At 44.9% G+C, this 17,459-nt stretch overlaps 1 protein-coding gene across 1 annotated transcript; it reads right to left on the bottom strand.

Annotated features, from left to right (window-relative positions):
- Window positions 1-1,558: 1,558 nt before the first annotated feature.
- On the bottom strand, window positions 1,559-16,464 carry LOC145393057 (immunomodulatory peroxidase-like). Its single transcript, XM_080267395.1, has 16 exons — window positions 16,185-16,464; window positions 15,003-15,111; window positions 13,975-14,102; window positions 12,493-12,670; window positions 11,897-12,034; window positions 11,542-11,629; window positions 11,067-11,239; window positions 10,231-10,348; window positions 8,726-8,851; window positions 7,110-7,280; window positions 6,255-6,402; window positions 4,948-5,114; window positions 3,268-3,362; window positions 2,745-2,888; window positions 2,099-2,273; window positions 1,559-1,630 (listed from the first exon to the last, which is right to left on the bottom strand). The coding sequence occupies exons 1-16, from the start codon at window positions 16,462-16,464 to the stop codon at window positions 1,559-1,561; spliced, it is 2,310 nt and encodes a 769-aa protein (XP_080123521.1).
- Window positions 16,465-17,459: the final 995 nt, after the last annotated feature.

Below are 17,459 nucleotides of genomic sequence, written 5' to 3'. Positions count from 1 at the left end.
GCTAGTCACGAAGAAGTGCTATGGTTGCATGAATTTAGATGAGCCTTCGTTATGTGGTAAAAATGAGTCTCTTTTGGGTAGAGGGACTAAAGTTTTCCCTGGAATGTGTGTGTGTGTGTGTGTGTGTGTGTGTGTGTGTGTGTGTCTTATAATACTTTAGTCATCCATATTAAGCAGACATATGCACACGTTTTCTCTTATCCTTCCGTCTGCCGTGCAAGGGACCGTACGAGGGGGAACTCTTGTTTGTTAACGGTGGAACGGACAACAGTTAAGCATCAATCATCCATCTGTTCTCTCTCTCTCCCTCTCTCTCTCTCCCCCCCTCTCTCTCTCTCTCTCTCTGGTTTCGGACAGACTGGGCTTCTCTTCCTCCCACTTTGTTGATATTCTGACGTCACTATTTTAAAGCAAATCCGGCGCATTCCTGAAGTTGGCCCAGTTCTAAAAAATGCCCCTGCTTCAAGACCCGTATTTTCTTCGGGTAAGGAGGCTCCCTAGCACCTCTTCCTAGGCGATTTATTTTTTGATATGGTTGGTTAATATCCTTTTGTATGTTATTAATGCAGAGTATGGCGATATGGGACGGATTTTTGCAACAGAGAATAGGGTTTTAATAATGCAGAGAATGGCGATATAGGATTTTCTTGTAACTATATGGACAGTAAGGTATAATCAGCAGAATAAATCAATCAAGCGAAGGTCATAGGGAGATGATGTTCGTCTCTCAAGCTCTCTACCTCTCCCACGTCTCTCAGTCTCCCATCCTCCTGTTACATGCACAGTTATCGCCCACGTCAGACCCTCTTGTTTATTATTTGCTACTCTGTGTCAGTACCTCATCACTGTCTTATATTTTTGGGAACGTTCTGATTCTGTTCTCATTTCCAAAGTCCTTCTTGAGTGTTACACTTACACTTGCTTTACGTACTCGGCAACAACCAATCATCCCTACGTACTCTTGTGAATAAAATGGCCTGGAGACAAATAATAATAATAATAATAATAATAATAATAATAATAATAATAATATACATGCAACATTTAATATCAAACATCAATATTTATTCTGGATATATCAAAGTCAGTGTTTTGTTATTACGTTTATTAATAACAAATAGCATTTTTAATTTCCTATCACTATGAGCGCCTGACATTCCGTAATAAATTCAGAGTACATTTATATAGTCACTTAAGCAGCATAGATAACATTCATAATCGTTCTTAATATCAGAGGGATTTTTTTTTACAGCTCAGTCATCTGCAGTTCGTAGCTCTTGTAAACACACTACACACCACACATCACGCAACACCACCACACCACACATCACGCAACACCACCACACCACACCACATACCACCTCAGTAAACACCACACCATATCACAACACACTACACAGCTCCAACACCACACCGCATACCACCTCAGTACACACTACACAGCTCCAACACCGCAACAAATCACACTACACAGCTCCAACACCGCAACAAATCACACCACACTACACCACACCACACACCACACCACACCACACACCACACCACACAGCCCCAGCACTTAACACAGAAGTTTGCAATGTTCATCCTGTTCCACCTGTTGACAGCCGCCGAGATTGGGTTTGCAGTCCATCTGAGGAGGAACACAGAACAACATCATTAGTTTCTCTCTCTCCCTCCCCTCTCTCTCATCTCTCTCTCTCTCTCCCTCCTCTCTCTCTCTCTCTCTCTCTCTCTCTCTCTTTGCAGAAATGAGAGACAAAGAAAGAAAGAAAGGCTGGAAGCGCGAAAAAGTTGTATCTTTCAAATTAGAGACAGGAGAAAAGAAGATCCGTTCATTTCAAGGCGTCTGAAACCATCTTGCTTACAAGACTGGAGGTCATAGGCAAAGAGAAATAGAGAATGAAGAGGAAAAGGGAAGTACAGAGTGAAGGAGACAGTTCCTGAGTTGACCAGTAGCATATTTGAAGGCCAGAAATACCGGTTATCAAGCATTACACGGACAGAAAGAGGGTAAGTGTGTGCTGCTAGACGGGTGCTGCGCTGCCTAATAATATGAAGCTGTATTTACGTTATTACCTGTTTATTGCCGGATACACACCTGTCCGTGAGCTTGGCAGAGGCAGGTTAAGCAGGGGGAGACAGGTACGTATCTTGAAGGCTGGTGACGGCGTCCTTGGTAAGTACAGGCCACCTCCTGCGCCTCCCCCTGCTGCTGTTCCTCCCACAGCGCTAGCGGGATCGACGCTACTCTTTCACATTGCACCAGTGGATTTCTGAAAGTGTGCATCATCATCATCATCATCATGCTTATCACTACCACCAGCACTACCATCACCAACACCAGCACCAACAGCGTCAATATAACCATCATCATCAGCAGCAGCAGCAATCATCATCAGTCATCAAACTACAACCACCACCACCACCACCACCAGCAACAATATCATCATCAACATCATCATCATCATCATACCTAAATGACTTGAGAAAGTAGGTGTTAAACAAAGCCTTTAATAACCCTTTCAGAACGGTCCACCTTCCAAAGACGAAGAACAGTCTGATGATGATGATGATGATGATGATGATGATGATGATGATGATGATGATGGTGATGATTATGGTGATGATTATGGTGATGATGATGATGACGATGATGATGATGGAGGTAGTGGTTGCAGTGATGGTGATGGTGATGATGATGATCGAGGTAGTGGTAGCAGTGATGATGATGATGATGTACTTACTCTCTGGCGGAGGGGAGGAAGAAGATGTGTGTGGGGAGCGTGGAATCCTTCTCCATGTTGTCGCAGAGGAGGCGGGTGAGGGAGGCGGCGGTGCGAATGGCGTCGAGTTGAGAGAGTGTCAGCCCGTTGTCTCGAGTCTCGTACCTGTAGAAGAGGAAGAGGAGGAGGAAGAGGAGGAGGAGGAGGAGGAGGAGGAGGAAGAGGAGGAGGAGGAGGAGGAGGAGGAGGAAGAGGAGGAGGAGGAGGAAGAGGAGGAGGAGGAGGAGGAGGAGAAGTAGGAGGAAGCCATGGAATCAGTTAACTCTTGGACTTCTTTGATTTCTCTCTAATCTGACTACACTTGGCCACCAACTGAGCTGAAAGGAGTTAGGGATTTCGTAAAGTTAGGACATATTATGGCCAAGTTAGAGCAAACACACGCAAACACAAACACAAATACACACAAACACATCCACACACCCACACCCACACCCACACCCACACCCACACACATACACACACACCAATACTTATCTCCCCATACCAGAATCGGTCCGCCCTTCGAAGATTAAGGAACTGGTAGCCAATGATGCAGGAGAAGGTGGGTCCCAGAAGGCCTCCGGGGACAGAGCTCTCGGCCTGGAAACATCACAGTATTTAAGTTTACATTCCTAGGGACGCCTGGTGGTTCAGTGGGCCAAGACTGTCACACGAAAGGTCTCTTTCTGTGCCAACTTTCCTCCGTCAAAGTTTTAAGGTGGTGTCATACGTAAGGATTCTCTGTCAACTTTCCCTCCGTCAGCTTCATCTTCGCGGCAACTTCTGGGGAACTGCTGGTGACTTTACTTGGTGACTGTCACTAGAAAGGCATGTATGATAGTTGCAATATTTCAAAAGTTGCCATGAAATTGTTACCCGTTGCGAAGGAAGTGTAAAAAGGAAAAATAAAAGGAAAGAAAAAAATACTCGTGAGACACCATCTTCAACAGATGATGAAGCATAGGGCCGTACTTTTTATAACACCGTGTCACCTTTCCCTGGGTGGTTTATTTTGCATATTAAACCTCTCCCCTCATACAGATTGCTACGGGGAGCTATGTTGATAAAGGAAATGTATAACAAAGGAGAGTATGAAGGTGTAAGAGGCATATAAAGAAAGTGGTGAGGGTTAAAGTCACCAAGCCCCTCACGTCACTTAAAAATCCACTTAGTCTCCTCACCAGGCCCTCCATGCCACTTAAAATCCACTTATTCTCACCAGCCCCCATGCCACTTACAATCCACTTATCCTTCTCATCAGTCCCTCTATGCCACTTAAAATCCACTTATCAACCCCATGCCACTTAAAATCCACTTATCAACCCCACGCCATTTAATATCCACTTAACCCCATGCCACTTAAAATCCACTTAACCCCATGCCACTTAATATCCACTTATCAACCCCATGCCACTTAATATCCACTTATCAACCCCATGCCACTTAAAATCCACTTATCAACCCCATGCCACTTAGAATCCACTTATCAACACCATGCCACTTAAAATCCACTTAACCCCATGCCACTTAAAATCCACTTATCAACCCCATGCCACTTAAAATCCACTTATCAACCCCATGCCACTTAAAATCCACTTTTCAACCCCATGCCACTTAAAATCCACTTAACCCCATGCCACTTAAAATCCACTTATCAACCACTTAAAATCCACTTATGAACCCCATGCCACTTAAAATCCACTTATGAACCCCATGCCACTTAAAAATCCACTTATGAACCCCATGCCACTTAAAATCCACTTATGAACCCCATGCCACTTAAAATCCACTTATGAACCCCATGCCACTTAAAACCCACTTATCAACCCATTGCCACTTAAAATCCACTTAACCCCATGCCACTTAAAATCCACTTAACTCCATGCCACTTAGAATCCACTTATCAACCCCATGCCACTTAAAATCCACTTATCAACCTCATGCCACTTAATATCCACTTATGAACCCCATGCCACTTAATATCCACTTAACCCCATGCCACTTAAAATCCACTTATCAACCCCATGCCACTTAAAATCCACTTATCAACCCCATGCCACTTAATATCCACTTAACCCCATGCCACTTAATATCCACTTAACCCCATGCCACTTAATATCCACTTAACCCCATGCCACTTGAAATCCACTTAACCCCATGCCACTTGAAATCCACTTATCCTCACCAGGCCCCCAGTAAATAGGTCTATATCCTGTACAGCAGCGTAGGTCCTTCGTAGCGCCTCCATGGCCGGCACAGACATCACCCCCAGAAGGTCTTCGAAGGTGGAGGTGCCGCCCCCCCCACACGCCTCCCGGTATTGTATGTAGGGGGCTAGACCGTGATCGCGCCCTGTAGGGGGAGGGGTTGGTGGTGGAGTGGTTAGGGAAGAAGGTAAAGGTGGTTAGAGGAGGTGGTATGAAGTGGAAGTGGTTAGAGTGGAGGTGGTTAGTGGGTATGTGGTTAGAGTGGAGGTGGTTAGAGTGGGTATGTGGTTAGAGTGGGGGTGGTTAGGGAAGTGGATATGTGGTTAGAGTGGTGGTGGTAAGAGTGGGTATGTGGTTGGAGTGGAGGTGGTTGGAGTGGAGGTGGTTGGAGTGGAGGTGGTTAGACAGAAGTGGATAGTGGTTAGAGTGGAGATGGTTAGGAAAGTGGGTGTGTGGTTTGAGTAAAGGTGGTTAGAGAGGCGGCCATGTTGTTTTAATTGCACATAACTACCTCCATTCCAAAAAAATATATATATATATAATAATTCCTCATTCTACTTATCGCCAGTCATAACAACAGGTGTCTTATCATGAAGCAAAATACGTTGGGTCTGGTTAGTACTTGGATGGGTGACCGCCTGGGAACACCAGATGCTGTTGGCATAAAGTTCTCCCTACGTGTCAAGTGGGGTTGGTGGAGGATTAGTGCCCCTCCCTGTAAAACAATTAACTCTAAGCCCTTGGCCACCCCGTTTGGGATACATGGCGTCTGGCAATGAATGAAAAAAAAAAAAATACACCTGCACTTTCTCCAGAAATCAAGAACAAATGTAATTATGGAAAGATTTCGGTACGTAATCCTTACCGTATATAGTACACTTTTGAAATTCACACACACTGCATTTCTCTTCATCTCTCTTCCCATCTCCCTTCATCTCTTCTCCTCATCTCTCCCCATCTCTCCAAACAGTTATTTTGCTACTCCAGGTATGACTGAGTTATTTTTTTTTTTCTAATACTGACCTAACGATCAATTGTGGACATTCTGATTTTTGGGAATATTGTGTTTATGTCTGCCATCTTCTCGTCGGTTAAGGAAGCCCCCTGATGCCTTTTCCTAAGCGATTTATTTTGCTAATTACACCTGACTGTCCTCTTCTGTGTTAAATTATAGTATTATCACCCTGCTCTGCCTAAATAACATAGAAAAGGATATTAGTCAGCCATATCCAAAAATAACTCGCTGGGGAAGGGGTGTAAGGAGTCTGAAGAGGCCAATCCATACCTCTGGCGATGTTCCTGGCGAAGAGGTCCTGGCCGGGGTGCTGGCTGTCCTCAAAGAGCTGATTAGTTATGGCATCCACCAGGAGAAGGTCGATGGGTTTGAGCCTCGTGCCAATCAGACCCCGAAGAACGTGGTCACACATCCCGGGCTGCGGTGGACGAAGATGGCTTTATGTAGGGCTGTTCGTCTGTCTGTCTGGCTTTCTAGTGTCTGTCTACCTGTATACCTGTCTGCCTGCCTGTTTCTACCTGTATACCTGTCTGCCTGCCTGTCTGCTTACCTGTATCTACCTGTATGCTTCTGTCTGTCGGGCTGGGGTACACGAAGAGGGCTTTATGTAGGTCTGTTTGTCTGTCTGTCTGGCTTTCTAACGTGTCTGTTTGTCTACTTGTATATCTGTCTGTCTGCCTGTCTGCTTACCTGTATCTGTCTACCTGTCTGTCTGTCGAGCTGGGGTAGACGAAGAGGGGTTTATGTAGGTCTGTCTGTCTGTCTGCCTCCATGTCGACGTGATTATCCATTTGTCGGCGTCGGTCTTGTCTCTCTCTGTCTCTAACTGCATCTGTATCTGGCTATCTGTCTGTCTACGGCTGTCTGGCTGTCTGGCTGTTCTTGCTACCTCGAATCAGCTTTATTCAGCTTCTAAACTACATCTCGTTCTGAAGAGATGAGCAAAGACAAAACATAACCCCTCCAGTTCAAGACACTCCTTTAAAACGGAAGTAAACAGTGTGAATACGCCAAGAAAACACCAAATAAAACCACTACTACCACTACTACCACTTCTACTACTACTACTACTACTACTACTACTACTACTACTCCTACTACTACTACTACTACTGAAACACCCACTAGGAGAGCCATGGAGGCGTTGTGGAAGGTCTGAACGAGAGGGACGGAGGCGAGGGGGAGGTAGTTCCTATCGAGCAGAAACACCTCGTCCGGAATCATGGTGTGCCCCGCCCGGAAGGCAGCGGTGGCAAACTCGTTCAGTATTCCGGGGTTCACTGTCGAGTCGTAGCCCTGAGGAGAATAAGGTGCTAGTCACGAAGAAGTGCTATATGGGTAGGAGGTAGAGCCGTCGTACTGTCTTTGCCACTGAGCAATTGAGGTTTTACTCATGAAATACCGTAAAAAACACACACACACACACACACACACACACACACACACACACACACACACACACACACACACACACACACACACACACACACACACACACACACACACACACACACACACACACACACACACACACACACACACACACACACACACACACACACACACACACACACACACACACACACACACACACACACACACACACACACACACACACACACACACACACACACACACACACACACACACACACACACACACACACACACACACACACACACACACACACACACACACACACACACACACACACACACACACACACACACACACACACACACACACACACACACACACACACACACACACACACACACACACACACACACACACACACACACACACACACACACACACACACACACACACACACACACACACACACACACACACACACACACACACACACACACACACACACACACACACACACACACACACACACACACACACACACACACACACACACACACACACACACACACACACACACACACACACACACACACACACACACACACACACACACACACACACACACACACACACACACACACACACACACACACACACACACACACACACACACACACACACACACACACACACACACACACACACACACACACACACACACACACACACACACACACACACACACACACACACACACACACACACACACACACACACACACACACACACACACACACACACACACACACACACACACACACACACACACACACACACACACACACACACACACACACACACACACACACACACACACACACACACACACACACACACACACACACACACACACACACACACACACACACACACACACACACACACACACACACACACACACACACACACACACACACACACACACACACACACACACACACACACACACACACACACACACACACACACACACACACACACACACACACACACACACACACACACACACACACACACACACACACACACACACACACACACACACACACACACACACACACACACACACACACACACACACACACACACACACACACACACACACACACACACACACACACACACACACACACACACACACACACACACACACTAGTCACGAAGAAGTGGTAAATGGGAAGGATGCATAGCCATCTTATTATGACACCGACACCAAATTCGTAAAAAGAAGAAAAGCCGAGCGAATACAATATGGTCTCCACTAGTTCCGAATCCCTATTAAGAACACCTGCCATGGCCTTTACCTCATAGTATCCTGATGTGAGGGGATCCAGGAGGTAGTCAGCCATCCTGCCCCTCCCCAGCAACACAGGAAGGAACTCACTGTAGACGATGTGTTGGTACTGGGCGATGTTCAATCTCCGTGCCTCCTGTAACAACCACACACGATACAAAGGACTTATTAATGCTGTATGTTCATTTTTCTATTCCTGTAACAACCACACACGATACAAAGGACTTATTAATGCTGTATGTTCATTTTTCTCTTCCTGTAACAATCACACACACGATACAAAGGACTTATTAATGCTGTAAGTTCATATGTCGCTCTTCCTGTAACAACCACACACGATACAAAGGACTTAAGTTCACTCCTCGCGTCTCCTTTAACAACCACACGATACAAAAGGACTTATTAAAGCTACAAATTAATATGATAACAGACACTGACTCTGAAATTTCTGTAACCGTAGGAACTAGACAAAATTATGAACGGGTAAGGCCATACGTAAATTAATAAAAAAAAAAAGGGTTTCCATCACTTGGCTATAAGGTGTCTGTAGCTGTATGATTGAATATAAAAGTATAAACAAGCTGTCTCATGGCTGTTCACGGGAATCGGAATGAAGACAACTATATACTATACATGCTATTTCATGGGCAACTGAAGCTCATAAGACAGAGGACACATTTAACAGCCGCACCCACCCTTGTTGTAGTATAAGGGGAAACAATTATTTTATGGGTGAGAGGCGGCCCCCGTGGTCACATCCTGGCCAAAACTTAGGCTCGATGGAGGTCTACCACTTATTTTTTTTTTTTCTAGTTAAAAAAAAAGAAAAAGTTGTCCATACAGGCACTGACCAAGGCCACCGAGGGCTGTTCCGTGTGGAGTGCGTCCCTTAGGGGTTTGTTCCACCCTGCTTAAAATTTTGTACGGATGGAGGGATATCGCTGTTCAAAATTTCGCGCTCATAAGTAAAAACTATTGTGTTGTTATCCTAGGGTCGCCTTCTCGGGGGATGGGGGAGTTTCACCCTCTCTAAAACCTAGTCCGGGTGGAGATCTTCCCCTGCGCAAAATTTCGTGTTGGAGGGTAAAACCGATGGCCATGCACACCATATTTGACTGGGACCTCCCCTGGCTGACCCTCGATGGTTTAACCCAACTTAAAACCTGGTCCTGGTGGAAGTCTACCAGTGTGCAACATTTCTTTTTTCTAGGTGCAACAACACTTCCCCAAAACGGAATGTTGGGTGGGAGAGGGAGACAGAGGCTAGAGTTTTAATTCTAACTCTCTCTCTCTCTCTCTCTCTCACACTCACACTCACACTCACACACACACACACACACACACACACACACACACAACATTTCCACTGGTAATGGATCATCTACGTCCCCACAAGGCCGGGACCTCACACATCAAAACAGTATAGTAACCCAGTACGTAATTATGTGACACGGACAGAGACAATTACTAGCCTATCTTACTGCCCTTGTGGATGCTGCAAAAAATTAGCCTCACCTGATATATCCTCTCGTCGTCCCAGTGGGGGTTGAGGGCGGCGAGGTGGCTTGCTAGGCGATTGTGCTCTCTCAACAACATTACGTGCAGTACCATCAGGCCTAGGTTCTCGTTGCTCCTGAAGGGGTAGAAGGGGGGGGTCAGGTCTCTCGGGCTCCTATGACTCACTCAGTTGACTATAATTATCAGGCCTAAGCTGGCAAAGAGTACTAGGGTTAAGCTTACCGTGGGAGCATCACTTAACCCACTTGAATCAACCTACTTAATATACTCAGGGTGATTGTGCTTCAGTTTACTCTCTACTTTGAAGTGGTCGATGATCTAATGCCTATTTCACAGTGCCGGGAATTATTCAAGTGGAAGAAATGTACATATGAAAAAGCCGTTTATTTTCAAGATACCCCCAAAATAATAATAATAATAATAAACTCAGCTACTGGGTGCCGATGGTGAGAGGTGTGATCGCTGAGGGTAAAGTTTGTGACAGGCAGACCGGGAAAAAAAAAAAAAAGGGAATAAAGTGTGACCTCAGGGGTACGAGACTGAACAGAGAGACTGCTAGAGATCGAGCAGCATGGAGAGCAGCCATTAGGTGATCAAGGCCGACGCATGCAAGCCATAAACGAACGAAGGAACGACAAAGAACGAAAGAACGATCATGTCTTACCCTAACCTGGACCCCAGTTCAAGTTCCAAGTAGTTCCGTAACTGCTGAACGTCTTTTCCATAGTGGGTACAATTTAATAATGGCTGGTGGTATTATTATTATTATTATTATTATTATTATTATTATTATTATTATTATGTGAAGGTGTAAGTCTCATACTCGGCCTCACCTCTCGTCACCGGTGTAGAAGCACTTTTTCTGATCTGTCCGGCAGCTCTCGAAGTTGTGCCCTTCCATCATGGGCGGAAATCCCAGCCCGCCCTTCGCTGCAGTCACCTCCACCAGCAGCCCTCCTGAGTAGAGACGTAGGTTCCTCTCACGGCAATGGTCGCTCCCATACACCTGCAGGAAGATAAAAGGACTTGTCGCATCTTCATACCTACCGAGGAGCGACATTCCACGCATCTTTGTCGCTTCCGTACACCTGTAGGAGCGAGCGACTTCCGTGGTTTTTCGTAAGTGTCGCAACCTCATCTTACGACAATGCTCTCCCCTTCACACCCAAAGGCAGCAGACACACTTACGATTGTCGGCCTACTAGTATACATTCTCGTGTGTGTGTGTGTGTGTGTGTGTGTGTGTGTGTGTGTGTGTGTGTATTTCCGTGTATGTATGTGTGAGGCCAAAAACAAAGCATTACTCACAGTGGACATGTCGAGGAAGGCTGTGTTGAAAGTCACTTGGTCCAAAGTGGGTCTGCCCAACTCGTCTCGCCCGCCCACAGCACCGCTCCTGCCATCAATCATCATCATCATGTCATCATCAACCATAATCATCATCATCATTAATCATCACCATCATCGATACCTTTATTGTTATCGGTATCGTCATCGTCGCTGTCTTCTTCGTCATCGTCACCACAGCTGTCGTCATCGTCCTTATCGTCATAGTCTACTTGTAATTTGATTAGGCCTTTTTAACGACAGGCTATTTAGTTTGTTTCATAATGGTCTTAGAAAACAGATAGATAGACAATAGATGAGGTCACTTTAAGCTTACCTGGCGAAGGGGAGGCAGTTGGGTTCACCTGAGAAGAAGGTGTGTGGGTGGAGGTAAGGGTCTGTCTCTGGGATGGGTATGGGGGCACAGATCGGGTTATGCCACGATGTACAGTCTCGACACTTCATTTGCACTTCCCTCGGCTCTGTCAGTGAAAGTTACATGATCAAAGAGGCCGTAGCGCTGTCTTTCCAAATTGACGCATGCATGACAGCCCAAGGAAGAAAATCTGAGCCAGTTTTAGGTGAAAGGAGTATAGTTAAGTGATACAGAGCCGCAGCATTGTTTTTTTTCTGCCTCGTGTGGCACTGACCTATGTGAATCTGATCCAAGTTAAAGTGAAAAGAGTACAGATATGGGACAAAAATCTGAGCCACTTTAAGATGAAAAGGGTAAAATCTGAGCCAAGGTAGGATGAAAAGGGTGAAAACTGAACCAAGTTAGGGTGAAATGGATGAAAAATTGAGCCAAGTTAGGGTGAAAAGAGTACAGGTAGGTGGCCAAAATCTGCGTCAAGTACAGGTGAAATGAGTATAGTTTTAGGTAGCGAAAATCTGAGTCAAGTAAAGGTGGAAAGAGTATAGTTTTTGCATTACCTACCCAGGATGATTGACATGATGCTGAAGTCGTGGTCTATTATCTGCCCCATTTGCATAAGTAGGAGATTTAAATTTGTTGGGGGCCCCTGGGGGACGTCCCTCACCAGCAGACTGACCAGGCGGGGGTTCGGCAGCAGACCCCCACCAGCAGACAGGGTACGCATCAGGCCGGAGTCTGTAATGGAGGGTGTTTTATATGTAACGTTCCCTTCTTCGCTCTGCTGGGTAATATTTCGTGTGTCTGTCTTGCATCATTTTCTTCTTATTACCACTGCCACCCCTACGCCCACACCAGCAGACCAAGCCGTGCCCTCAACACACCAGACATCATATACGCACTTTTTCCTCTATGACAGGTAATTTCTCGTGTTTGTCTTGCATCATTTACTTCTTACGTCCATTGCCACTCCTACGTCAAAGTTTCATCTATGTTTCGCCTAAGTTTCGTCAAGGTTTCATCTAAGTTTCGTCAAAGTTTCGTCTGTTTCGTTTGTTTCATCTAAGTTTCGTCTGTTTCATATAAATTTCATCTATGTTTCGCCTAAGTTTCGTCAAAGTTTCATTTAAGTTTCGTCTAAGTTTCATCTGTTTCATCTAAGTTTCGTCTAAGTTTCATCTGAGTTTCGTCTAAGTTTCATCTAAATTTCATCTAAGTTTCATATATGTTTCGCCCAAGTCTCGTCAAAGTTTCGTCTAAGTTTCATTTAAGTTCCATCTAAGTTTCGTCTAAGTTTCGTCTAAGTTTCATCTAAGTTTCACCTGTCATTAAAGTTTCACCTGTTTCATTTAAGTTTCGTCTAAGTTTCATCTAAGTTTCGTCTAAGTTTCATCTGAGTTTCGTCTAAGTTTCATCTAAATTTCATCTAAGTTTCGTCAGTTTCATCTAAGTTTCGTCCAAGTTTCGTCCAAGTTTCGTCTGAGTTTCGTCCGAGTTTCGTCTAAGTGTCATCTAAGTTTCATCTAAGTTTCGTCTGAGTTTCGTCCAAGTTTTATCCAAGTCTGACCAGAAGCGTTTTAGTTATTTTTTTCTCACACAGATACATGGGTTGAACTTTGATCTTGCCCTCTGACCTTGGCCTTTGACTTTTCCCTGTGACCTTGACCTTTGACCTATTCTAAATGTTTCTTTCTTGACTGACCCTCAACCCATCCACCAACTCTGGAAAAAGCACGCACGCACTCAAGCACGCACACGCACGGCCGTACATGTTGCTCAGAATCTAACACAAACCTTCGTTCCCCCTGTGCCTTTGTACTACTACTACTACTACTACTACTACTACTGCTACTACTACTACCATTGCTGTTACTACTACTACTGTTGTTGCTACTACTACTACTGCTGCTACAACTACTACTGTTACTACTGCTACTACTACTCTACTACTACTGCTGCTGTTACTAGTACTACTACTACTGTTACTACTACTACTGTTACTACTACTACTGCTATACTACTACTACTAAACAATGCCTAACCATAGACCGCAGGGAAGATACGAGGCATGGGCTGTCCGTTGGTACCCAAGTGGGGGAAATGAAGGTTGTTGCAGCGGCCGGAGATGCTGCGGTACCGGCTGGAGGCATTGCAAGGACCGGGCACCTCTCTGCAACACAGCAAGTATTAATTTTCCCGTGTGTGTGTGTGTGTGTGTGTGTGTGTGTGTGTGTGTGTGTGTGTGTGTGTGTGTGTGTGTGTGGAGGGACAGTTAGGGTAGGTGGGGGGCGGGTAGGAAGGCATGCTATGGGTCTGCCTTCCTCACTATCCTCCTACAATCCCACTCGCCCCTCTCACATCTAACCAATTACCACCTCTCGTCTCATTATCCTTCTCTATCTCAACTACGATCACCTGGTGGCAGAGTAATAACAAGAAACCGAAAGAAAGAGGAGAGTGAATTACCTTTTTTTCTTTTTTTCTTTACTGCTAACGTGTCTGTCTAGTTTACATTCAGATCAGTTTTTAAAGAACTAGGTATTTGCTTCTTCAGAACTCAAGGGTAATGCTGATATTTTTCTCGTGGCTCAGGGCCCATATTTATAAACTCTCTTAAGCTTAAATCACGTATTAACATTTATTATAAAGCTGTCTTCATGCATACAACTTCTGTGATAATGATCTGAGTAGAGTGAACATCAAAATATCTTTAAAAAACAAAACAAAAAGGTCTGTGAGAAAAGTGACTACGGATATCTTTTTTTGTAATGAAGTTTAGAAGCCAGCAAATAAGTTGGGCAGAGAAAGTATAATTAAGAATAAATGTAGATAAATAGGGATAGAATAGGTGATGTAAGCTGGTTGATCATTCCAACCAACCATTCATCCATCCATCTATCTATCCATCCATCTATCTATCCATCCATCCATCCATCATCCACTCTTACTGTCCCTTATAACAACGTAGCAATAAACCCCCCAATACCCTTCAGATGTACACTATGGCTCAGTTTGGTTGGATCGCCTTGGCCCACTGAATCACCAGGCGTCATTGGATTCCCTAACTTACATGCAGGAGTGAAGTTTGGTAGCTAGGTCCTCTGCCACCACCAACGGAGCCTGGTTCGGGGTGCGGCCTTGAGGGTCTGCCCAGTACGGAGACACGCTGAGATCGGTACCTGCAATACAGTCTTTAATTAGTCCAGGTGTTGTGGTCATATGTTAAGATTGTGGGATGGGGTTGGAAGGTATGAGGCAGAGAGAGAGAGAGAGAGAGAGAGAGAGAGAGAGAATGTGTGTGTGTGTGTGTGTGTGTGTGTGTGTGTGTGTGTGTGTGTGTGTGTGTGTGTGTGTGGAAAGGGCAGCCTGATTGATTAAGGCGTCTGGATATTGACAGACATTACATTCTCGATATAATCTCGATATAATCTCCCTTATGTATCCCTTTCCCTTTGCAATAATTCAACTGCAGATTGCAAAACTATTTCAAACTAATATTACATTGGTACCTATGAATTACACTTGATTTTCCTCAGTTTATCGTACCTTATGAAAAAAAAAAAAGTTGATATACTAAAATACATACCTGACTATTAGCAAGAGCTTTTTGTATTTATAAATCTGTTTTGCTTCCACTGTTACCTACTATATGATTTTCTTCCCAACCTGGCCCAAGTTTTCTTCCTTTTGCTGCTTATTTCACGTAGCTTAGGCGTAGAAAAAAGTACTACGGCTCTACATAGTTTCTACAGCACTTCTTCGTGACTAGTATACTATTCTATTGTTATTTTGTTTTGACAGCATTAAAGACGAAGAGATACCAGTTTTGGGCCAAATTAGAGAGAGAGGAAAAAAAGGAGTATAGTAATGCCATGGAGTGCGTGGGTACATGCGTGTATGCCTTCCCTAGCTTGCCAACTGGCTCATTCACTCTCACTCACTCGCACATTCGCACTAGGGCACAAGCATAAACACACAACACAGACCCAAATGAACCTTTATGTATTACCCTACTCCCATCCTCAGCCTGTCCCATCAGAAGCTTTTCCCCTGAGCTGAGGCTGGATTCACCCACACTAACACAAAACCCGCAAGAACTCTGAGTGACGGTACTTTAGCCTCTCTCTGGAGCGTCAGTAGTTGTTCCCGTGATATCTACATCCTGGGGTTACATTCACGCTGTCTAGAAAGGTTTGGGGACTGAACTCACACTCACATGAACTTTTATGAACAACAGTATCTTTAGTCTCACCTTTGACCCCCTGAGGTTGATCCCCTGATATCTGGTTGCTGGTGGCTCCCGTGCGTCCCTGTAAACCAGCCTTCCCCTGGTCCTCGCCGACTGGTATGAAGTTGAGGAGGTTGCTGGGCCGCACTTTGAAACTCGCGCTGGGCGTCTCCTCCTCCTCCTGCGTTGCGGTGGAGGTCAAGGTGTCAGGAGAGTCGTCGAACTGTGGATTGTAGTTCGCGGCCAGACCCCAACTCCTACACGATACATACAAGGCCTGTCGACACACAATACCTGTCATCATCTCGCTTCTATTTTTTATGCCTTGATACCTACAATCATCTCACCTGAATTGTTGGTTAAATTTGTCACACTAACACTTTCAACAGCCCTCCTTGACAGTGGATTCTACTCGCTGATGGCTGATTTGTCACCAAGGAAGACTCACGAAGATAATTAAGGTCTTCTGCGTGATTACTTAGCCTCACCGTCACACAAAACCCGTGAGAGAAGTCGAAATATGTACAAGTAGGATGATCCACGCTTTCCAAATTAACAAAGAAGAGCTAAAGATACAAAACTTACCAAAATAACTAGAATATTTTGAAAACGAGGTGCTTCAGCCTCACCGTCACACACAAAGACACAATGTACACGGTGAGAACAGATGCTGAAATAAACACAAGGAGAATGAACCACGTTTTTCATATAAATCACCTAAGAAGAAATGGAAGCAAGACTTACTAGGATAACGAGGATTTCTTGCATTTTGAGCCGTTTTAGCCTCGCCGTCGCACACGCACATACACACACACTATCACCGCCGTTGTTAGAGAGGGAGTGACGAGGTTCATAGCGAAACACTCAGGTGGCGCTGGAACCACACATGAGGATAGGGAAGCTCTAAATATGATCTTTAAACGTAACTGGAGCCTCAGCGTAATATAGTAGTATTTGACGAATGCAGATGGCGTTGGCGAAGAAGTGTGTCGTCTGCTCGTAAACAAAACAGCCTGAGGCATAGACCTTTCGCCATGATCACATCTCGGCTGTCGTCATTTTACCCTCTGTATACCTGAAAAACAGTTGTTTATAATTCATGAGATCGCATCAGACTCATACATGTGAATAAATACGTTTTAATTACACGATTCAACAGTGAAGGGAACAGCGAAAGGAAGTACTGTTGTAGTTTTGCAATGTATTTAGGGAGACGAGCTGGCCTTTTCTCATATATGATTCCGAAAACAAGAAACGCAGTCGGCCGTACGTATTCATCTTGCTGTGAGTGATAAAGCC

Source organism: Coenobita brevimanus, chromosome 23 (assembly GCF_032717465.1).
Source record: "Coenobita brevimanus isolate Jiangsu-jjx chromosome 23, ASM3271746v2, whole genome shotgun sequence".
NCBI lineage: Eukaryota > Metazoa > Arthropoda > Malacostraca > Decapoda > Coenobitidae > Coenobita > Coenobita brevimanus.
The sequence above is the reverse complement of the archived record's forward strand: the minus strand, read 5'-3'. Positions and strand labels throughout refer to the sequence as shown.

Bases quoted from the DNA above. Each gene is read 5' to 3' on its own strand.
- LOC145393057 (XM_080267395.1), bottom strand. From the start codon at position 16,464: ATGATGACAGGTATTGTGTGTCGACAGGCCTTGTATGTATCGTGTAGG. The intron at 15,112-16,184 runs GTGAGACTAAAG...ACTGTATTGCAG, and splicing joins TCAACCTCAGGGGGTCAAAG to GTACCGATCTCAGCGTGTCT. The intron at 5,115-6,254 runs GTATGGATTGGC...CTCCCCCTACAG, and splicing joins CGCCAGGAACATCGCCAGAG to GGCGCGATCACGGTCTAGCC.